This window comes from Colius striatus, chromosome Z, assembly GCF_028858725.1.
Source record: "Colius striatus isolate bColStr4 chromosome Z, bColStr4.1.hap1, whole genome shotgun sequence".
NCBI lineage: Eukaryota > Metazoa > Chordata > Aves > Coliiformes > Coliidae > Colius > Colius striatus.
Genome location: NC_084790.1, coordinates 17,086,003 through 17,109,151, shown reverse-complemented (window position 1 = coordinate 17,109,151; position 23,149 = coordinate 17,086,003). Strand labels below are relative to the sequence as shown.

General features: G+C 45.0%; 2 protein-coding genes across 4 annotated transcripts in view; one reads left to right on the top strand and one right to left on the bottom strand.

Moving 5' to 3' along the window:
* Positions 1-7,359, top strand: part of SMC2 (structural maintenance of chromosomes 2) — a 28,162-nt gene extending 20,803 nt beyond the window's left edge. The window contains exons 18-25 of the mRNA XM_062018328.1: positions 37-230; positions 496-639; positions 878-1,072; positions 1,674-1,874; positions 2,690-2,806; positions 4,003-4,163; positions 4,981-5,128; positions 6,813-7,359. Of these exons, the coding sequence (XP_061874312.1) occupies positions 37-230; positions 496-639; positions 878-1,072; positions 1,674-1,874; positions 2,690-2,806; positions 4,003-4,163; positions 4,981-5,128; positions 6,813-6,983 (1,331 nt within the window). The 3' untranslated portion in view covers positions 6,984-7,359. The remainder of the gene's footprint in view (positions 1-36; positions 231-495; positions 640-877; positions 1,073-1,673; positions 1,875-2,689; positions 2,807-4,002; positions 4,164-4,980; positions 5,129-6,812) is intronic.
* Positions 7,360-7,800: 441 nt separating this feature from the next.
* ECPAS (Ecm29 proteasome adaptor and scaffold) overlaps positions 7,801-23,149 on the bottom strand; it is a 68,714-nt gene continuing 53,365 nt past the window's right edge. For all 3 annotated transcript variants that reach the window (XM_062017367.1, XM_062017366.1, XM_062017368.1), the window contains exons 37-49: positions 20,344-20,433; positions 19,782-19,848; positions 19,002-19,093; positions 18,833-18,899; positions 18,429-18,620; positions 16,297-16,505; positions 15,836-15,879; positions 15,109-15,301; positions 14,396-14,540; positions 13,690-13,795; positions 13,448-13,536; positions 12,246-12,317; positions 7,801-10,654 (exon numbers count right to left, since the gene is read on the bottom strand). In XM_062017367.1, the coding sequence (XP_061873351.1) occupies positions 10,515-10,654; positions 12,246-12,317; positions 13,448-13,536; positions 13,690-13,795; positions 14,396-14,540; positions 15,109-15,301; positions 15,836-15,879; positions 16,297-16,505; positions 18,429-18,620; positions 18,833-18,899; positions 19,002-19,093; positions 19,782-19,848; positions 20,344-20,433 (1,506 nt within the window). In that variant the 3' untranslated portion in view covers positions 7,801-10,514. The remainder of the gene's footprint in view (positions 10,655-12,245; positions 12,318-13,447; positions 13,537-13,689; positions 13,796-14,395; positions 14,541-15,108; positions 15,302-15,835; positions 15,880-16,296; positions 16,506-18,428; positions 18,621-18,832; positions 18,900-19,001; positions 19,094-19,781; positions 19,849-20,343; positions 20,434-23,149) is intronic.

The following is a 23,149-nucleotide window of genomic DNA, read 5'->3' as shown; positions in this document are numbered from 1 at the left end:
GAGTGCTCAGTCTTAGTTCTGTACCTCTTCATTCAGCGGAGTGTGCGGAAGCATTGAAGAATACTAAAGAGAGCCAAAAGAAAGCAGAAGATAAATACAAAATGTTGGAGAGTAAAATGAAAAATGCAAAAGCAGAAAGTGAAAAGGAACTAAAAAATGCCCAGGACAAACTAGATGCTGCCAAGAAAAAGGCAGAAGCTTCAAGCAAAACAGTGAAAGAAAAGCAGCAGGTAAAACTTAAACTTTCTTGGCAATTTTCTCAATTTCTCAAAAGTGATTGCAGTAATCTGAAAGTTTGGCTCTCCTTAAGTTTTAGTACTTCATTTTACGTATTACTCTGTAGCCACTGACGTAGAAATTGATGATACTTTTTTTTTCTGAGCTTGCCCCCTTGATGAAGAAGTTTATCTCCTGCAACATATACTATATCAAACTGAATCTCAGTTCTTTCCATTTAAGTGTAACTAATTCATTAATTTGAAACCATCTTTCTAGGAACTTGAAGCTTTAGTTCTGGAACTTGAAGAGCTGAAACAAGAAGAGGCCTCCTATAAACAACAGATAGAGGCTGCAGATAAAGCAATCAAATGCTTACAAGAGCAAGTTAATGCTTTGGCAGCTGAGGTGTCCGAGACAAAGGTAGAAGTGAATATTTTGCTTCATTGTCTGTTCTGAAGATACAATCCCCTAAAACTCAAATTGTAATGCGTTTTGGTTTTGGGTTTCTCTTGACAGCACTCAGATATTTAACCTAGATAGTAATTTTTTGGCTTTGTTACCTCATGTGAATTGTTTCTTTTTTCCTTGCTATTCTAGCAACTGTCTAACACCAGCCTTTAAAATAAGATCATAAATGGTTGTTTGATTTGCTTTTCAGGAGTCTGTAGAGAAATCACAGAAGGAGCTGGCCAAGCAAAAAGAAGTAATTATGTTACAGGATAAAGAAATTAAGGCCAAATCTGCAGAGATGGTAAAATGCAGAGAACAAAATAATGAATTACAGCTTCAGATTAAATCAATAGAACACAACATCAGCAAGCATCAACAAGAGTCTGCTGATGCTGCTGCCAAGGTATTTCAGAACCATGCATTTTCCTTGCTTCTTGTGACCAAGAGTGATTAATTCCCTTGCCAAACACAAAGAAAATAGCCTTTTTTCTTAGTAAGCACTGTCATATTTGCAGCTCCTGGTGTGAAAAGTTTTATCCCGGGAGGAGGGGATAGAAACTGTAAATTTAACAGTTCTTATCAGTATAAAATAATAGAGACTAGATCACAGCAGGAAGGTGATCAATGAGAAGAACATTCTGCCTGTATGGACAAATCAGGTAACTGATTAAAGAAGCTAATGCCAAGATTTAGTAACTATGGCATAGTCCAGATAGAGAAAAATGTGTTCCAGGTGAATGTGATGGGTATGTCTGAAAGCTCCTTTAAAATCTTGGTTCAACTGCAGTCTTGGGAATCACATGAAGGATTGAAAGGGTGCACACCTGTGCTACTTTGGGATAGAATTAATGTTTAATTTCAGGATGCTAATTTTGTGAGTGTTACTTTTTGTTTGGCTTTGGTTTTGCTTTTTTAATTTCATATTTTAGAAGGGGGGGGAATTAAAAAAAAACCAACCAAACAAACAAAAACCATCAAACTATAGGTTATCTTCTTGTTTACAGGTGACCAAAATGCTGACAGAGTATGCGTGGCTAGCTTCAGAGAGACCACTTTTTGGTCAGCCAAACACAGCCTATGACTTCAAAACTAATGATCCTAGAGAAGCAAGTCAGAAGCTGAAGCAACTGCAGGAGAAAAAAGAGAACTTGGGAAGGAATGTGAACATGAGAGCTATGAATATGCTTTCTGAGACAGAGGAGAGGGTAAGCATTCTCAGCTTTAACCTATAATGATTGGTCAAGTTGAGTACAAGGTATTGTGTGTAACATGGCTTTATATTTTCATATACTGTATTTCTAGATGCACTAAAAACTAAATATTCACGAGGTAGCAAGGTACCTTTTTTTAGATCTTTTATACTAATTTCTGAACTACTCAACTTGAGCAGTAGTTTTCTAGGTTATGCATAATCTTGACTTTGAATAGTAAAAAGACTAATATAATTCCTCTCTACCCCAGTCCATTGTAGGCTGGCCACAGCAGTATTGGCAAGCTTTGTGGTATCCATTACAGTACTTGAGAATTAAAGGCTGGAGATCAAAAAACTGTTCATCTTCAAGTAGGATAGCTTTGACGGTGTTGAGGGATTGTCTTGAATTCATCTGTATCTGAGGCTGTTCCAGGATTCCCTCAAAACTGTCCTCTGACTGACACAACTTTTCTAGTACCATTTCATGATTAGAATGGACCTGTTCTTCCAGAAGGGTCATTTCTTCTGTGGAAAAGCAAGTGAAACACCATTAACAAAATTTCCTTGAAACAGGACAAGGAAGTGCAACCTTCAGACTGATCTTGGTCTTCCTTCCCCTTTGCTATCAAAAATTCTAATGCTTCAATTAGCAAATAATACCCTAAAACTTAAATCCTGCATACAGCTGAGTGAATGTTTGGATTTCAGTATTGTGGTGAACGGCTAATTCACAGTTTCAGACACCATAAACAGCAAAACCATCTGGTTAGCGCAAAACGTGTTTCAGCACAAAGTTCATTGAAATACATCTTTTTCTCATTGCACCAGTATAACGACTTAATGAGGAAAAAGAGAATCGTAGAGCAGGACAAGTTAAAAATTCTCACAACTATTGAAGAGCTTGACCAGAAGAAAGCTGAAGCTTTATCTATTGCTTGGAAAAAGGTATGTCACTTTAAGTCTAATCTTCACATTTTAGCAGAGGATCAGATTTTACCTTATTTTACTGTTTTGCACATGTCCATGGGAGGTTGGAGGGGAAAGTCTGCTTCCAGACTAATCTCCCTTTCCTAGTATTTAAGTTGCAAAACAACCACTTAATTTCCCATGTTTCATGCTACCTTTGAGAATAAGACATAAATTGTCTGAAAATTGTAAAGATACAGTTAAACCTGCAAAACTACTTCACCATTCCCTTTTAGTACCCACAAAAACGTAAGGCATCTTTTTGTTTACTTAAACCAATGTTTGACCAGAGTTAAAATCTCCTGGTTCTGTGTAGCCCCATACAGTCTGGGGCTGTGGACCTGGGCCACTGTTCCTGTCACTAATAGGCAACAGTGGAATAGAGAAACAGCTGACTCATGTACTCTCATATCATTAACTATAACAAAAGTAAAACATTTTCTATATGGAAAGCTCTTGGCAGATTTTTTTTGCCTAACCAGGAGAACTTGTACTTTTGGGCTTTGAGGTGATCTGTTATATCTAAGATTAAATTGGCCACAATGAAGTACAGGGTTTTAGTTACTGCTGCCCATAAGATACCACTGATAAAATGGTGCCTTTTCATTGCAAAATCTTGTTTGGCAAAAATTAGTGAATCGTGTTTCAAAGCATCACAGAATATGTGCCTTCTCAGGTACATTCCTTGACCTAGGAAATTTTAGTCTATGTTTACTAAGTTGTATCCCATCCAATACCTGGACATTGCTTAAGTAATCTGGGAAGAAGGGGGGGGGGAGGATGCCATTGTGTGCGTCTTCCAAGGTGCTTATACTTTTAATTGTGAGAAACAGTACTTTACCAGTTAATAGATCTGAGGTAGGGCGTAACCATTTCTCTGGCTGAGAGCACAAAGAAGCCTTTCAGTGTTTCTTTCATTTGATCCTTCTAAAATGCTTAGTACATATGTATCCATCCCTCAGTGTTGCTTCTCTTGTCAGTACAGAAAAAATAAGATTCCATATGCTGTTATTTTCTCACCATGCTATATGTGCATGTCTTCCAGACATAAAAGAAGGCACTTGGTTAAATTGGACAGGCCATCTAAAGCAAGTAGATGTAAAACAATATTCTTTTAGCTGTTTGTGCTCTTGATTCAAAGCATGTACATACATCTTTTATGTTCTGACTTCTAGGTGAATGAAGACTTCGGTTCAATTTTTTCAACACTCCTACCAGGAGCCAAAGCTATGCTAGCAGCCTGTAAAACAGATGATGTCCTGGATGGTCTGCAGTTCAGAGTTGCCTTGGGAAACACGTGGAAGGAAAACTTAATGGAACTCAGCGGAGGACAAAGGTTGGTGATCTCTGTGGGTTTTCCATTTGTTTTCCATTGCAGTTGTGTCTTTAAGTGATATGTCTTTTCCCTAGTCAAACTAGGGACTGTGTCTCCTTCCAACTTGACAACATTGAAACTGTTATTAATTCACTTGAGCTCTAGGGGCACTTAGAACAATATGTTACTTGGCATATGATAGCAAACAAGATTTTAGTCCTTGAGGAAGTGAGCAAAAAATTGAGTGGTGAGAAAACTGCAGTTAACTCTAAGTAGTACTGAGGTACTGTTGAATTAAATGCTTCATCCTGTGAGGTGTAAACTCAGAAATCTATATGGACAAGTTCTGTCCTGGTCAAAGAAGTGCCATGGTGACAGTTTTCTTCTCCAGTGATTATAGTTACCGTGGAAAGTATTTGCTTCATTGCAACTTGTAAGGAGAAACATCTAACAAACTGAAAAGCAGAAACAGAATTTTGGAAGAGGTGAGAGACAGATAAAGAACCTTTTGAAGGACAGAATGCTTCAAAAGCTGTACATCAAAAAATCCCTGCACAACTCAGAATTGAAAATAGGTAAAGCAACAGGATGATTTTTAAATATCATCATCCAACTAACCTGGTCTTCCAATATAAGAGTAGGCCACGCTTGCCACTTCTGGCAGAAGTTTTCACATTTTGAAACCAGAAGTTGTGGCAGAAGATTTCCTTGCCTCTTCAGAACTTGTAGCATGAATCTGCTTTTGAGACAGTGTTTTCTCGCTACCAAACAATTGTTCACGTAGCCAAAGCCTCTTAAACAAGAAGGTAAAGCGTCACTTTCTTCTGCTCTGTTTTAGGTCATTGATGGCCTTGTCCTTGATCTTGGCGATGCTTCTCTTCAAACCTGCCCCCATTTACATCTTGGATGAAGTAGATGCAGCTCTTGATCTCTCTCATACCCAGAATATTGGGCAGATGCTTCATACCCATTTCAGACACTCCCAGGTATGACCTCAAAACTCTTGTGACCATCTGTTTTTGCTCTTGTCATGGTTTAGGCCCCTCCAGGAATAAAGGACCATGATCAGCCCTAAGTACCAAAGGCCTTTGGAACACCCTAGGGACAGGGAGGGCTCACTCACCTCTTAAGGTCCTGGGGAAAACAGGCAAGCTTGGGGAAGAAAAAAAACCTTAATTTAATCAGCCTCAAACCAAACCATAACAAACAGAAATATCCAACTGAAAACACCACAGAGTAGGGTGAACGATGAAAAGTGCAACCAGCCCTTTAAGATCTCCTTGCCCCACCCCTCCCCTCTTCCTGAGCTCGGACACTCAATCCTGGTGTTTTTACCTCCTCCCCCCACAGAGTGTTGCAGGGGGGCAGGGACTGGGGGTATCACTCAGTCCCTTCCTGATGACTCCTGCCTCTTGTCTCTCCTCAGGGCAGGCAGGCTCCTTGCTGGTTCCCCTGCTCCAGCACAGGGCATGGGCCCCCCTGATGTGTGTTCATCCCAAGGGCTGTGGCTCCTCTCCGTTTCCTCTGGGCTGGGGTCCAAAACACTCTCCTCCTCTGACAAGGGGTCTTCCCAGAGCTGCTGGCAACCTGTAGTCCTGCCATTTCCCTCCACGGGCCGCAGGGAATCAGCTGCGCTCACCAAAGACTGCAGGGGGAGTCTCTGCTCCAGTGCTGCTCCTCCTTCTCTGACTGCAGGGTCCATGTGGTCACCTCCATCTCGTTCCACCCTTCCCTCTCCTATACACTTCAAATTTTTCCAAATAGTGACGGCAGAGGCGCCAGACTGGCCCGGCCGGGCCAGAACTGGGTCTGACTCGGAGCTAGGACAAAGTCTGACCCGTTTACAGGGGCAGTACAGCAGCCCCCTTCCCCTGTTACTGAGTTCAAGGGGCTCCACACAAACCCATCACAGCCATTCATTGTTTCCAGAGGCAGTCTGCCACAGAGGAGTCTTAGCTGTTCAAGCGTTTTATTCCAGAGATGTATATTTTGTTTCTGAGGTGTTCCACCTGGAAGTTACTCTGATGATGCGGCAAGTGCGAAGCTTCTGCAGTTTCACAGCTGCTGTGTCACAGCAGGCAGTAACAGGGAAGAAGGTCTGATATGATCAATTTCAGGCATGATCCATGTCTCAAATCACTACTTGTTTGTTTTTTTCAGTTTTTTAACCTGTGCTTTAAAAATATCTTAATTTTGACCCTGTTGAAACAAACAGGCACCAGAGGAAAAAGAATCTGTGTTCCCCTGTGCCTGTGCATAAAAAAAGCTATAGAACTGAGGAAACTGAGCAAATGGCGGTACCTATCTGCTGTCAGGACAGGACCTTTCCAAACTAACACGGAGGGGAAGGGAACATTTGTTACCAGTGTTGTAAAACAATTTGAGCAATGTCTCTAGTCTGTGTAATATCCTATGTTCTTGCAAGACTTGTGGCAGCATTTTTGCCAGGAGTGGCTGTCCCACAAGCAGGTTTCCCATTGCTGTGCTGCACCATGGCCATGCTGACCGTTTGGCACAGCTTCCAGTATGCTTGCTGTGGTGAGAAGAGCTGCCACCAAGGTGCTAACCAAATAATCTGAAAGGATCCTCTCTTTAGAAGCTTTTCCCAATGTTATTTAAAGTCTTCATTTGCATGGCAGCACTTACTTCAAACTTTCTGCTTTGTTTTAGTTCATTGTGGTGTCCCTGAAGGATGGAATGTTCAGCAATGCTAATGTCCTCTACAAGACCAAGTTTGTGGATGGTGTGTCCACCATCACAAGACACAGTCAGTATCAAAACAAAAATAACATACCTACCCTGGAGAAAGCCAAGACAGCAGTAGACAGTGAACAGGTGTGACTGACGGCCCTTGATGTGCATTTACAGCTGCCATAGTGTTCTATGAGCTATGTTACATCTGGGCTCTTAGTTCGCATCCACAGCTCATTTAGAATTTGAACTCGCACACTTCTGCCCTGCCTGTGCTTACCGCTGGGGGCGTCGCCGGAGGCCCGCGGCAGGCAGCCAGGCTGAAACTGAAACACTGACTTGCATTCAGAAAACCTGCTGCAAAGCCTAAGCACTGTCTTTTCTCCTTTCGCTGAATACTAGAGAAAAGGGGCATACTCATTTTTAACCTACTATTTGAAGCTATATTTGTATATTTTAAGCTAATTGTTTTTAGAATTTGCTGTTCTTGACAATAAATGGCACCTGCCTCCCCTCGTTTGAACAGTGGCCACTAAAAACTGGCTCAGTTTTTATGTTCCTGGTGTCACTCTCAAAGTTTTGATTATTTAATTGTTCTCTAAACATTAGAGGTAAGAGAAAATCTAAATACTTTTTGACACTGGATGCTCATAATCAAATTCAGACAGCTGGAAGTGTTGCATTTTCTCAGTCTCATTTCAGTTGCTTCCATACATAAACATGTGTAACACACACACCTGGAACATCAGGATAGAGGTGAATATATTTTACATACATAGAGCACAAGCACACACATCCCATAACCCTGCCTGCTGGCAAGAGGCTGAGCCACGTGCTGCCCCATGCAGGTGGCAGCCCACGTGCGGGTGTAGAGCAGAGCAAAACAGGGCATCTGGCACCTGCAACACAACAGTGCTCACAGTGAGAGAGAAGAAACCACACTACCAGGCACTTTGAAGAACAGGTCATGCAGCTTTTATTTAATTTTGCCTTTTTGGTAAGCAGGAGGGTTTTCTTTCCGTCAGACCATTCACATTACTTGGACAGTACAGATTGCAGTGAATTTGATGGAGATCTTGAAACATTAGAAAACTTTTCTCAATATACATCCATGTAAGCAACATCTTGTAGGTCAGAATGTAAGTGCTAGCATCGAGTCTGCGCACCGCACCCCAGGTATACAAAGCATTGCAGCAGCACAAGAAATGCCCGCACCGGGCAAAGTACAGTGTGTTTTACATAGTGCAATCACTTTCAGAGGAAAAACTCTAGGAAGGCCACATCTATTTATTTATGTTTTAATCCTGTCAAGTCTATAAATGCAAAGGGGGTAGAAATGAAACCTCTGACTGAATTATCTTTTGTACAGGTAGGTTTTGTGTATAGGCACATGCTTTAGAGAGGAGCTCTGAATCTGTTCTGTAATCACGAGAAAGACGTATTGCTTTGTGATTCAGAAAGTGTTACACCGTCTCTAACCTTCCTAACACTCTTGGCCAGAGTTGTCAACCCAGCTGTTTGTAGAGTTCCTAGAATATGCTCTTCCCTCTAGTGTAAATCCCCAATAGAGAAGTTCAGGTTGCCATTGACAACAATTACAGTTATCCTCCTTACGGCCACTTGGCCGTGGCTAGGCTTTGCCTCTGCATGCTCTGGGACGCTGTGGGAGCTCACCATGCAAGACAGGCAGAGGCTCTTGCTTTTCTGTTACTGTCACTCACCAGTACAAAAAAAATAAAGTAAAACTAAAACCCCAAGTCAGACAACAAACTGCTACAGCAAAGCATCACCGGTAGCATTCATCTAATACCAAAAAAATGAGCACTTGTGACACTACATGTCATGATAAGCAAGTTTTAAAAGACACTGCAAAGTGATTTGCCCAGTAACATTTTTAAATGTACACTGTGCTCAATTAGTTCAACCTACAAGTAAACAAAGAGCAGTTCCCTGCAACAAGGTGTGAATTGAAACATTATAGCACCTGCTCCCAGCACCGAGTTGCCCACTGACCAGTTCCAGTATACAGTGCAATAGTGCTCGCTGAGGTTTCTGCTACACGAGAGCCAAGAGTGGGACAGCTCTGCCCATCCCTCATTGATGGCCAGGTGTGCACAAATCACACTCCTCCTTTCCTGCAGAGAGTCAGGCAGCTCGATGGCTACAGTACCAGAGAACACTGCATGGGAAATGGCACCTGAGGGAAAAGTAGGTACTGAACACCTGGTGGGCACAGAGGAAACATGGCTAGCTGAGCAATCCTCTCCCTCACACGACTAATCCAAAAGGAGATGCAGACTAAGAAAAGAAACAAGCTTCCGTACGCTGAAAGCCATGGACATGACATTGCCCACACCAATGACTGTGTTTCACCATCAGCGAAGCCTTTATCCCCAAGAAGCTGTACATGTACTGGTCAGATTATGGTGCAGTGCTAACTGTAAAAGTCTGTTGCTATAGTGGTCAGGTTCGTCTCTTATCTGAGGAGGGTAAAAAAACGAAGGAGACAGGCAGCATGGCCACATCATATAGCAATTTTACTCCACACTAATGCAGATATAATCTTTCTCCTTAAGTGCAAATTAAAGTGTATTTGCTAGAAACCAGCATGACTTGGGCTGCTGAGAAATGACGGGTGGTTCTGTTCCTTACAAATATTGACAAGTCTAAATCATTACAGGTTTCCAAAGCAAGAACAGGGTTGCCAACAGGGAGGGAATAAAACATTACCACTATTAAAAAAACGTGTCATTGCAAACTTCGAACACTCTTCAGAAACATCTCTAGAAAAGACTGGTTTCTTTTTTTTAATTTTTTTTTTTTGCCAAGGAGTGTCCATGCAAAACAATTCTGAGAAGAGCAGTGTCCACCTGGGCACCAACCAGGCCCAACCTTGTCCCACACAGCTCAGTAAAGTGCTCTCTTGTGCATCCTTTGAGAAAAGAAAAAGTTCTCACTTGAAAGCCTGGGAGCCGGGGTTGCTGCCTGGGGAAGGCACAGCCTCGGTCAGTCCACGCTGAGGTCAGAAGAGGAGGAAGGAGCCAAGTTAACAGTGCTCTGCCTTTCATAACTCACAGACAGCTGACTGTGAGGGAGGAGCAAGCGAGGAGAAGCAGAGGTGGGCATCAGATGAAGCCCTGCCCCTGGGAAGCCACCAAGAGCTTAACAGCTTCAGCAGGGGAAGTGTTTCACTCTTTAGAGATAACAAACACTAGCTCTGCTGCAGAGCCTGGAAGATTTGCTGTTTAGACACCAGGTAACAGATCTCCACACAACACACAAGTGAAAACCAAATATGCTTTTCACATCCTGTGCTTGGCTGTGCTTGGTTGCTTTTGCACAACTCCTTTGAGGGACCAAAGGGGATCTGAGTAACATTCTTCTGCCGATTCAAAGAAACAAAAATTAAAAGCATCCTGCCCTCAACGTGTTTTATGTTGCACGCTTACTTACAAACATTCCAGGGCAGATCGTTAGAGGTATTTGCTGATAAAATAACTAACCATCAGCTTAAAAGAGTAAAAATAACATTAACGGGGAAAAGAACTTAAGGCAGTTTTTTTATTTTGGCCAGGAACGATGCATGCTACAGAGTAATCTTCATTTTCCCACTTGGTTTTCAGACCACTGCACTCTTTAGTTTTTGTTTTACATGGCACTTTACAGTTTGTGTTTTACAACTTAGTCAAGATTTTCAAGTGTTTTCTTCAATACGAATGCCTTCTCTTGTAGCTCAGGTCTGCTATCTGATGCCATCGTAGACAACGAACGAACCAGGTGCCCTCTGCTCTCTGGTGTCAGGCTTTCCCACTGTTGAGCTTCTGTGTAGATAAAAGTCAGACAGACATCAACACCAGAATGCCAAAAAAAACCCCAGAAGGCAATCCACATCTCCAGACAGGCTGAAAGGGTGACTGATTCAGCACCTCACTCACAGCTTGTGCCACTCCTCTAGGAGGAGGCAAATTCAACTGGGCGCTGAGGTGTGTGTGCTGCCTCCCTGATGATTTAATGTGAAAACAAGGGCCTAAAGAGACAAATGTTTCCCACTTCACAACTGCTTTGTGTAATGCATAGAACTGCTTGAGGACAGGAAGGCTCTTCAGAGGGACCTGGCCAGGCTGAATCAATGGGCTGAGGTCAGCTGTATGAAGTTTAACAAGGCCAAGTCCTGAGGCCTGCACTTGGGCCACAACAACCCCACACAATGCCACAGGTTTGGGGATGTGTGGCTGGAAAGCTGCCTGGTGGAAAAGGATGTGGGGGACACTGGTTGGCAGTGGCTGAACATGAGCCAGCAGTGTACCCAGGTGGCCAAGAAGGCCAATGGCATCCTGGCTTATGTCAGACATAGTGTGGCCAGCAGGACCAAGGAAGTGATTGTCCTGTTGTAGGTGGCTTTGGTGAGGCCACACCTCGAATACTGTGTCCAATTCTGGGCCACTCACTACAAGAATGATATGGAGGTGCTGAAGCATGTCTACAGATGGTCAACAAAGCTGGTGAAAGGTCTGGAGAACAGGTCTGATGAAGAGCAGCTGAGGGAGCTGGAGATGTTTAGCCTAGAGAAGAGTTTAAGCTGAGAGGAGATATAATCACTCTCCAAAACCACCTGAAGGGGAGTTGTAGTGATGAGGTGGGGGTCAGTCTCTTCTCCCATGTAACAAGTGATAGAACAAGAGGAAATGGCCTCAAGTTGCACCAGCAGAGGTTTAGATCAGAAAATCAGATGAACTTTTTTACTGAGGGTTATTAAGCATTGGAACAGGCTGCCCAGGGAGGCGGTGTAGTCCCCATCCTTCGAGACATTCAAAAGACATGTAGATAAGGTGCTGATGGTCATGGTTTAGTAATGGGTTTGGCAGTGTGAGGGTACTGGTTGGGCTTGATGATCTTAAAGGTCTTTCCCAGCCGAAACAATTCTGTGATTATAAGATTTTTGCTAAAATAAAGGAAACACGAAGTGCAAAGCAGAAATACAAAGGAAGCATTTGCTACTCAAGAACTGCAGACATATATGATCTTAAGACATAAGTAGACTCACTCTATCAAGTAAATTCTGCAAGGCTTAAATCCTAAATTAACAATGAGGAACTAAACTTGGCACTGAAAGGGTGAAAATCACTTTTCTGCACAAAGATGAGCTCTCCCACTGTGACTCTCCTTGCTAGACATTTTCCTCACCCAAGAAGTACCCAATATCACTTAGATCTTGACTTCCCCCATAGTTACCTCAAGAGCTCTCCAAGTTTGCTGAGTCACTAAGCAAAGCACTCCCAAGGCCCAGCCACCCCAGAATCACCCAGCGCTGTGAGCAGTAGGTAACGCCATCTCTCTGGGTTCCAGGCCATATGGACAGATGCGTTCTTTACCAAACAGTGTCTGTTCCAGGTGGCAACAAAGAAGCCTCACCTTGCAGTCTGGTGAGCAGCAGTTGTATCACAGACAAAGCTTCTGTTCTGATGGACGTGTAGCTTTTGTTTTCTAAAGGATTGAAAAAACAAACAAACTCCAACACTCACATTGAGAAGGAATGGTGCACTGGGGTGCAAGGCACAGTCCCTGAGCTGAGCTCAGTGCCCCACAGAGAGGAGAGGCCTCCCAGAGAGAGGCCAGGCCTCCCTGAGAGAGGCCTACAGATGGCCAGTGGCATCGACCAGAGGCCAACAAGGGTACTAAACATTGCGCATGGCCTTTGCAGCCACCATAGGGCTACACTTTGTTACAGATACTGAAGGTCAACAACCTGGCAGAGCTGCAGTCTCATCACAGACAATTTCTGTGCACAACAGACTCTTTTGGTGAGCTGTATTTGGCTAAAAACCATCCAAATTTTAACAAGCAGCATTAAGTGAGGGTACACAAACCCTGTGCCATAAGCACAAGTTTGTCACTGACAGCTAGTTAGACTCCTGAGCTTGTTAAAGCTCCTGAGATCTTGCTAAAAGTCTAACTCCAGGAAGATCAGTAGTTGAAAGAAACTTTCCCCAAAGGGGTCTCTGGATTGGTAGCTAGCTCTAAAGGTTCTGCCTTTAGAGGTACCAGAGAGGAAAGCCACATGCAGGTATGAGGAGATGTGGGGCACTGTTATAGTCACAGGATGAGAATGCTACCAAAGTAATACACAGCTCAACAGCTGTTGATATAACATCGGTAATGCTTATATCCACATGGGTGCTCTGCTCAGAGGGAACAAGTTGCCTTGGAGCTTCGTGCACTGGCTCTCTGAAAACATTCTGGATCTCTCCAATGCATACGTACCCAAGAAACCTAAACTGTGGAGAAAAAAACCCCTATGTTAAATCAGTACTAGCTTGATTAGGTGGGGAAAATGTATGTTTTCAGTTTGCACTCCTGAGATGCTGCACAGAGTCTGCTGTCTGCCTCTCTCTCCCCTTCCAAAGTTCCCTTGCACCAGAGGAATTTACCTCTCTGTGCAAAGGACTGTCTGGAACATCTGCAGCAACATTAGAATCATTAGTGCAAGGAAAGGCAAAAAGTTCTCTCTGATAGCTCATGCTTATTCTGCACTTCCTCTACCAGCCAGCTCCCAGAGGATTAATGTATTGACAACGGATTCATCATCAACCACAAACCAGGAAAAGTGTATTTACCTAAAGAATGGGTGATAGATGAACAGGTTTCCAACAGTATTTCTGTCAGAGCTGCAGGGTCTGAATGCTCCACGTCAAACAGTGTTAGCCTGTCAAATGCAAAAACACTGTCAAGACACCCTGACACAGGGAGGGAGGTCTGCCCGACTTCCTCCCAGAACCCAGTGTCATCCTCCATTAGATGGCTTGAAGTAACGAAGAAATGAAACACTATCAAAGTGGACTGCAGAAAGGAGAATTACCCTTGAAAGTAGGCATTCATGGCTTGCAGCACTCCAAGCTGCACTTTCCATGTGCTGAGCTTCAGACGGTCACACATTAACTTGCAAAACTCTTGGCGGTAGCAACCTACAGAAAAATAAGGATGTGTGTTACCACTAGGTTAAGGCAGAAGGAAACTCTTCCCACTCTGTCTCCCAGCTGCTCCTTGTCTTCCTCTCCAAGTGACATCAGGCTAGTCGCTGCACATGATCAAGTCAACATCCCGAGACAAGGGATGCCGAAAAGTCATCACTCCCATTAACAAATGCTGGAGGATAAATAGCTGCACTACATCTTCTGTCATGCTAGTAAAACCAACCTGTGCTTTCTTCAGATACACCCAGTTCGTCCACCTTGTGTCAGCTTTGAGGGAAACGTACGTGTGCAGCACTTAGCTGCTTTTGACAGGCAAGCCACCTTTGTCATCCTGCACATCTCCACAAACAGAAGAGTCTGGTGAAGTGAACTTAAGACAGCAGTAAAGGAACTTCCCCAAGGATGGGCTACTGTGGGAAAGCTGTTGGGGTGGTTTTCAGAAGATTGTGCAAGCTGCTGGCAGAGAGCCCCTGTGCCTCCTCAAAAGCCTCCCCACGTTATCTCAAGGTTCCTCCTTCCTCCTCCTTCTCATTTTAAGGGGAAACAGTTTGAGCCAAAACCCCTTGCCCTGTGTGCCATTAGCCTACTTACGCTGTGTCTCAGGGCTCCTGGGCCAGGCTTTACCCAGAGTTTCGAAGGCACAGATCAGGGACTCCATCTGCACCTCTCGCTCCCTCATGTCCTCATCCTCCTCATCGTGCTTTGGTAGTCCTGTTCCCATGCTCTCCAGGGAGCTCTGTGGAGGCCACAGGGGAAGGTATGATGGACAGAAGGATGAGAGCAGGCCAGTCATGCACTCAGGTTGACTCTTGCAGCACACGCACCGCACTCTTTGAACCCCCCCAGAGCCTCCACAGGGCAGGCACAGAACCCTCGGCCACAGCAGTGTCGCTGGCCAGCATTGGCCTCTGCCACATGATTCCTACCTGCAGAGCTGCAAAGCACTGCAGATACCAGACAGAAGCACCTCATACAGCTTCCTTGGAGTCTCTTGCTGCCTGCAGAGCAGCTTTTGACTGTTTTTTTTTTTTACTTTTAATGCTGTCTTGGGTCAGTGCTGGACACTGCAGGAAGGAATCTGCCTAGAGAACAGTTGGGCTAATTCAGAATTTGGAGAGCACAAATACAACTCTCCCAGGGCCCACCAACAGTCTGGTATTCACCCCCACCGAGGACCTGGCTGAGTGTAGGGCACTCAGCAGCCTTCTGGGCAGAAGCCTGGCACATGCCCAGAATCAGTTGCACTGTCATCACTTCTGCGTTTTGCTTTGGAAGAGGGAAAACTCAAGAAGCTGAACTGTCACCTTCTTTATCATGGGAAAGACGATATCTGCCAGCTCCTGGAACCGGTCCTCTTTGGTTGCCTGCAGCACCCCAGCAGCACAACGCAGTGCCACCATCTTATACTTCAGGTTCTCCTTCCGGCATTCCTTCAGGACAGCCTGGACAACGTCATGGATGGTGGGCTGGCCAGGCACAGACTTCTGCAGCTCTGCACTGAAACACAAGGCACACAGAAACTATCAGACCCACACTAATGCCTTAACAAACACTGCTTTTCCCACAGATAGGAAGTAATTCCTGTGTCCTGGCACAGGGTTGCCTACCAACGGCTGTAGCTGAAGTTATACTCTTGTGCTGCTCTTTGCTCCTACTTGGTCTGTTCTCCCTGGTTTTCCTCATATGTTTCCAATGCACTTTCCCCCCACACTCCTGTTTTACCTTTTCCCCTTTAAGGTTTCCATCCCTCTTCTTTCTCTCTTCCTGGCAATTTTGGGCATTTACTTCCTTGCCCCAAATCAATCATTTTCCTCTGCAGGATCCTCTGAAGCATCACTTGCTATTCCCAGCTCTCACCAGTCACCCACACAAGCAAAGCGGAGAAAAACTTCTCACACACTGATGGGAGATCAGGATGCTGTTCACAACTCTATGGAGTCTCCTTAGTACCAGACAGGTAACAACACTGTGCAACAATGTCCTTTTTGTGATCCCAGATACTGAGAGTACCATCTCTTTCAAGACACTTACTTGCATGCAGAGACCACACTGGCAATGGCCTTCAACAGCTCCTCCTGCAATGAGTAGAACAGAATCCACTGAAAAATTCTGGCAAGCCAAAGTCCTTCTACGTGAGAGGGGCTGTACGAAAACGGGCCTGACACCAGCCTGCAGAAGCAACGTCTTGCTCCTGTCACTCCTGCTGCAGAGGCTGCAGGGTACTTGGCTTTCCATCTGCACTGGCCTGGCCATGGAAAGCAGCCTTGCAGTGCCTCTAAGCACTAGCTGGAACCCCCTCTAAGCTACTGTATGGCACGGTGGCAGTAGTCTATACAGCAACCCTGCTCCTAAAGCAATCCACGCTGTGCCTGCCCCCGTGCCATGCTGTGTGTGTGCTGCAGGCAGGGTGTCGGGCAGGCTGCTCACGCCAGCGTGCTGTCCCCCGCATGCCAGGGCTGTGGCTGCAGGGTGCCGGGCGCCAGCCACCTCACCTTGCCGGCCCAGGTGCGCCCTGGCAGCCCCTGCAGCAGGGCACACAGCACGATGCCCAGGTGCGGTGGCTGCAGCGAGCCCGTCTGCTTGGCGATAGATGCCATGGCAGCTGCTCCCTGCGCCTTCATCTTCCAGGACTGGGACTGCAGGGCCTTCTGTGTGATGGTGATCAGCTCCTGCATGTACAGTCTGATGCCGCCCTGCGTACCTGCGCATCAAACAGTGGAAACACGTCACTTGACTACACGCTTTACAAACATTGGCAAAAGAGTGACAAAAGCAGCACAAAAAAACACAAGTCATGGGTTTATCTCATGATACTTAGCAGCAGGGACTACTTTGGGCAAAGGGGTGATGAATTCCTCACACTCTGAACGAAGAGGGGTTCTGTTTCCTAGGTGCTTTCCCAGAAAATCTTCAGCAAGTATCCAGACAGGGCTCACCTCAGCCCTTCTCTACGGCAGATACTAGACACTGTGTTAGTCTGCTTCTAAAGAACAGAACTCTTTTTTTTTTTTAGCAAGAACAGGTAACTAGAAAACCTTTTTGAAACTCCTTTTCCAAACTCCAGAAAAGTAATATGGTGACTGAGGGATCAGATCCAAAACCAGATCAAAGAAGGAGCCAGCAAAACCATTTCACTCTGTATCCAGATCTTCCTCTTGAGACAGCGTGGCACAACAGCCCTTCTAGATTCACTCACTGAAGTTAAAACCACAGCCATCACCAGACAGATCTCCAACCTGAGACTCAGGCCAAAGCCTCTTGCAACTTCAGAATGTGCAGTGGCCCTTATCAAGGCTACCATCAAAATTTCCAAACATAACCAGCCATCTGTGCCATGATCAGGCTCACAGAATTATAGAATTGTTGTGGTTGGAAGAGATCTTACAGATCATCAAGTCCAAACACTCACCTCACACTGCCAAGCCCATCATTAAACCAAACCATATCCTTCAGTACCTCAACTATGCATCTTTTGAGTATCTCTAGGGATGGTGACTCCATTACCTCCCTGTGCAGTCTGTGCCAGTGTTTAATAACTCTCTCAGTGAAAAAGTTCTTCCTAACATCCAAACTAAACCTCCCCTGGTGCAACTTGAGCCCATTTCCTCTTCTCCCATCATTCATTACTGGAAACAAGAAATCAACCCCCACCTCATCACAATCTCCTTACAGGTAGTTGTAGAGAGTGTCTCCTATCAGCCTCCTCTTCTCTAGGCTAAACATCCCCGGTTTCTTCAGCTGCTTCTCATCAGACTTGTTCTCCAGACCCTTCACCAGCCCATCTCTGGACATGCTCCAGCACTTCAGTGTCTCCTTTGGAGTGAGGGGCCCAAAACTGAACACAGTGTGGAGACGCAGCCTCACCACCACCTGTACAAGGGCACAATCACTGCCCTGGTCCTGCTGGCCACACTATTTCTGATACAAGCTAGGATGCCATTGGCCTTCTTGGCCACCTGGGCACACTGATGGCTCACATTCTATGGCTTTCATTGAATAACCCCAGGTCCTTTTCCCACCAGGCAGCTTTCCAGCCACACATCCCCATGCCTGTGGCATTGCATGGGGTTGTTGTGGCACAAGTTCAGGACCTGGCACTTGGCCTTGTTAAATCTCCTACAATTGGCTTTCACCCATCAATCCAGCCTGTCCAGATCCCTCTGAGGGGCCTTCCTGGCTTGAAGCAGATCAACACTCCATCCAGCCTGGTGTCATCAGCAAACTTTCTGAGGGCATACTCAATCCCCTCATCTAGATCACTGAAAAGATGTTAAACAAAACAGGCCCCAGCTCTGAACCCTGTGGAATACGACTGGTGACCTGCCACTAACCTGATATAATTCCATGTAAAAGGCTTAACTCCATGTCACAGCAGCATTCAGTGCCTCACAATCTTAAAATACTTCTCCTGACTGTCTGTGTATCCTCAGCAATCAAAATCTAATTTAAATAGCCACAGGAAAACTAACCTGCTGAAACACACAAGATACCTTTAGCATGGAAGAAAAAGGAAATAAGCTTCACATTTTAACATGAAAACTCTGTATTTCCACAACAGATTTCCAGGAAGCATGATATTTCTTGCCCTGTACTTCCCAGAAAGCATTTACTACTCTTAACTTACCAGGTACATTTTCCTGCCAAACTTCGGTCCACAGAGTAGAATTTTCTTTCTCTCCTTTCTCTTCATCAGGAACCTCGTGCATGCCAAGAAAAGCCAGTGGCAGCACATGTTTGGCATGGTTCTTCACCACATCTGGGCTGTAGCGTCCCATGGCATGTACAGTTAAAGCACAGGCTGTTCGGTAAACCGGCTCTGAAGGAGCAAAACGACCACACGTTATGACCCTGTCACAGCTTGGTCTGCCTCTTGGGAAGCAGAAGAATGCACGGTATTGTATAGTGATGCATGGAAATTATTCAGGCAGTGAAACCAAGAATCACGACACAGAAATGCTTCTTTACCAGCTTCTGCAACCACCAGGAACTTTTTCTGCACTGTATTCTGTAACCCCAAAAGTAACATACCTTCCTTCTCCATGTACCAACTGCCAAGTTTGTGCAGTAGCTTCTCAGTGCTACTGTCCCGGGAAGTCTGCAATTGGGGAGAAACACAACTCACTCAAACATCTCAAAAAAAGAAACCATCAACAAAAAAGCAAAATAAAGCCTGAAACCATCTCAAATCCCAACTCACCCGGACTAGATGCCCCATAGCAAAGGCAAAAGACTTCTGCACCACGCTGTTGCGATCAGTCAGGCCACTGAGTAAAGCACTCATAAGTTTGCCTGTTGGAAGAGATTTTGCTTTATCAGAAATATCATGTTTCTAACGCTGTGTCAAGAATGACAAAAGCCTGCATTTCACAGGATTGTCTGAATTTATGCTTTTTCCCCCCCTGTCACATGTTTCTGGAGTTGTAGGTCTGGTCCTTATGTTTGGACAACTGCCCAGCATGCACAGTAAGCTAGCGCTTGGCCAACCTCAACTGGTAACCTTCCTGTACCCTGAACACCCCAGCTGATTAAGCCTTCAGCTTTATTCCTCTCTTGCAACAGAAAAGTGAACTACTTTCTGCTATCAAATCACAAAAAACTGTAAAGAGAAGACCAAAATCCAAGGAAGCAAAGCTTCTGTTTATGGCCCTCCTGTGACTCAAGTTGAAGGCACAAGTGCTTATTGACAGCACTGCGCTACAGCAGGCTTTGTTTGTCTGCTCCAAGAAAGTCTAGAGCTATTTCGACCTATTCCTGCTGAGTGCTAGTGAGTTCCCTTAACTTCTTCCTCTGATACTTCCAACTTGGTGAGGTTGCTGCCCCAGGACCTGCCCCCAGTACCCCAGTCTCATATGCACAAAGCCATTTCAACAGCCCTCTGAGGAAAATACGCAGGTAAAGATCATTCTTCTGATAAAATCAAGAGGCAAAAGGAAGAGATGGCAAGAAAAAGTACCTTTAAACAAGAAATAATGCCTACCTGAATAAGGTGTTAAGTCCTGAGGACACTGTGTGGTTAATGACACAATTACACTGGCACAGCCTCCCTGAAAGATTGCAAGGGAAACAAGAGTGAGATAAAACAGTAGCCCCTGGTTATCATTGTCAGTCCTTGCTGTGATGCTATATGCTCTTGTATGCCATGACCTAGGCTCACGCAGTCTTTGCCCTGACAGGCCGTGAACCAAGGGCAGAAGCAGAAAAAGTTTGTAACAAGTGAATTACAAGAACTGAGTTAGGAAGTGAAAAAGTTATCAGGGCCTACACTGAGGACAGGTAGTACTGGAAGACTTACAGCTACCCAGGATAAACTCTGCACTCAAGTGACATGAAGCACAACAGCCATGTAAGCCGTGGGGACGTTAAGGCAGCACTCATTCAGAGAATCACAGGTAATGTAGGTGGATTGAGACTCCGATGTAAAACGACTTCAGCATGGATGAGACTAAGCTGCCACTTTAAGAGAGGCAGTCAAAAGACATTGACACTGCTCTGCAGTCCCTACTGTGTTTCCAAATGAAATATTAAAATCACAGATGTACCTTTGTGCCAAGGCCTACTCCACTTTTGATCAGTTCACAGAGCCGAGGCACCAGCTCACCTAGGACGGACACATCCAAATACTGCAAGCTCTAGAGAAAAAAAAACAACAACAAAAAGGTAATGGTGACAGACTTAACCAGGTCTACTTCCAGCTCACTTCTGCAGGCTGTTTTTTCTGCTGATTTTAAGAGTTTGCTGTATGGTGCAAAAAAGGCAATACAAAGTGGCTTCCACCACATAGATCCAATTGCAGTTCTGTGCTGAGCTGATGTGGGAACTACACATAAAAGAATTAGAAGTGCCAGTCTCTGCCTATCTCTTGTGCAGACCTTGGGGGTGAAGGCCCTCCAGATCAGTGCACCAGTCAAGGGAGGAAGCCTTGCAGTGGCAAGACAGTCCTGCTTTGGCTATAAATTGTGGGATCAAGCCAGCAAACAGCTTTAAAGCCATTTCAGCAAGGCCTTGGTGCCCAGAGTGAGACTTGCACTTCATTATCTGTAAAATTAATGTTAACATTCCTGAGGTATGATAACGAGCTGAAAGAAGGACACGCTAAACATACATGACTACGTGCCTCAACTCTCCACCTAAAATATGCCAAACACCATCCCAGGGAGGGAAGCAGGAAAGGTTAGGCTATAAGAGTCCATGGGGAGAGCGAGATTTTCCTTTTTCTTTGCCTTCTTTCAACTCAGAGGGAGAAAGACACAGTGGGGAAAAAGAGACTGAAGACGTGGACAAGACAGCTGATGGGCTCCTTCCACCAAGACAGGGATGCCTTTGGGTAAGAATTGTGCTTTTTGCTCTGTGGCAAGGAACCCTGGGGATAAGTGCTGTTAACATCATTATTATATGTTATCTCTGTTGCTGTGACTGCATTTAGCAATGGCAATCTCCAACATTTGTTGCCTTAATAAATTATCTGTCTTTTCAACCTTCCAAAATTGTGGCTCATAAACCTTGGCTTTGTGGAACTGTTGGCAGTGCAAGTCCCTGGGCAGGACTGTGACAGAGAAACATCAAGCTCTCAGCCTTAACACAACAGCTGACCCTGCTAAAATTATCTTTTGCTGTAAATGATGTACTCCTGTGCTCCAACTGTTTAGGAAGGTGAAAGTAACATACTAGTCAGAACTCCTTTTGGGGATGGAAAGTGTGTGTGGACAAAACTCAACATTCTCTCAACTATGTGAAACCCTGAAGCAATAACATATCCAAATTAGACCATGAAATGAAACTAGTCAAGACAGTTTTTAAACAAATCAAGACAAACAAGTGCTAAAAATGACATGGAAGTGCAAGAGGGATATTATCGGTATAACTTCTAAAAATGCCACTGGGAAAAACAGAAAGCCCCATGTTAACCAGCAGCACACTGTCTGCAAAGGGGAGATCATCCTCTAGCAAACTCAAGGATCCCCTAGGACCTGAAGGTAAAACCCTCTCTGAGCATCAGAAGTCAGATCACTTGTAGCTTCCCCCTCCCGCACTCATGTGGTGAAGATACACTATATTACATCATCTCCCAGCCAGCCCCAGAACAGAAAGGAATAGAGAGAAGGTTGCCTATAAGACAGGAGACTTCCATGATTCTCCATGAAATCCATGGTCTCCGTCCCTGCCCTAGGAAATGCGCTAATGGGGCAGCACAAATGTCTCCCAGGGCTGGCTGGGGACAGGCTATCCTGGAGGAGGGACAGCAGCAGCTGCTGCAGCCTGCAGGCTGGCAGTGAGCATGCTCTTCAGGGAGACTTTCACCCCCAGATGCTTTACACACTATTTATAGAGTGCTCCACCTGAAACCAAAATGCATCTCTGCATGCTGTCATCTACAGGAGGGCTTGCTGCTGTTAGTCTTCCATAAGCACAGGACACAAAGAATAGCTCTGGTGGCTACATGCTGGTCTTGGGCACTGAAACACACCAAACCCACTCAGGTTTGCTGAAGGGGGAGCACTGCCATGAGCAAGTGCTGCTCTGCTGTATGCAAGCCCCCAATTTAATGTAAAGAATCATCTCAGTTTTTGTTTTCACATCCTGCTGACCTTCAGATCTTGCCTGTTCTCCTCTCTCACAAAACTGCTTCTCATGATCACAAGAGGGCATTCTGTAACATTATCTCTGCCCACAATGAGTCTTACAATCTGAAAGTCAGTTTACATTTTTTGCTAATTGCCAGTTCTTTGTTCCCACACCTGTGCTCCTCCTAAAACGTGCTCAGCACTCACACCCACTGCTTCCACTCATGATCCTGATTGTGTGCAGTGTCTCAGCAAAAAAGAGGTCTTTGCTTTGGGAAAGTGACAGTGACAGAGGACAGGGAGCTCCAAGACAGACTCTAGAGCATCCTTTCTGGGCACCAGCAACTCTTCCTGCAGCAGCAGGAAACTATGGTGCCAAACATCAGCTGCAGACAGTGCTTTAACTGCTATCAGCATTTTCTCTAATTATCCTCACCATCAATCCACTGGTATGGCCCCGGTAGAGGTATCTAAGGCATCATGAGGCAAGGGTAGGACAGCATTTGTGCCTTAAGAACGATGACTATCATCACCTGGAGGCCCAGGTGAGAAGCCGATTGCAGAATTGTGTGCCAGAGATGAAGAGAAATGGCAGCTAGCATAATCTAGGACTAGAAAAGCCCCCTATCCAAAGAAAAGCACTTGAAAGATGCTCTGTTCATCAAAGCAGTCAGTTCTCTGGGTGAAGACACAGTCTGTCTGATTCCAAGTGGAGCCAAGGTCATTCCTAACTCATTTAAGGTGCAAGATCTAGTGACAGGATGGAAGAAGTCAGTACATGAAA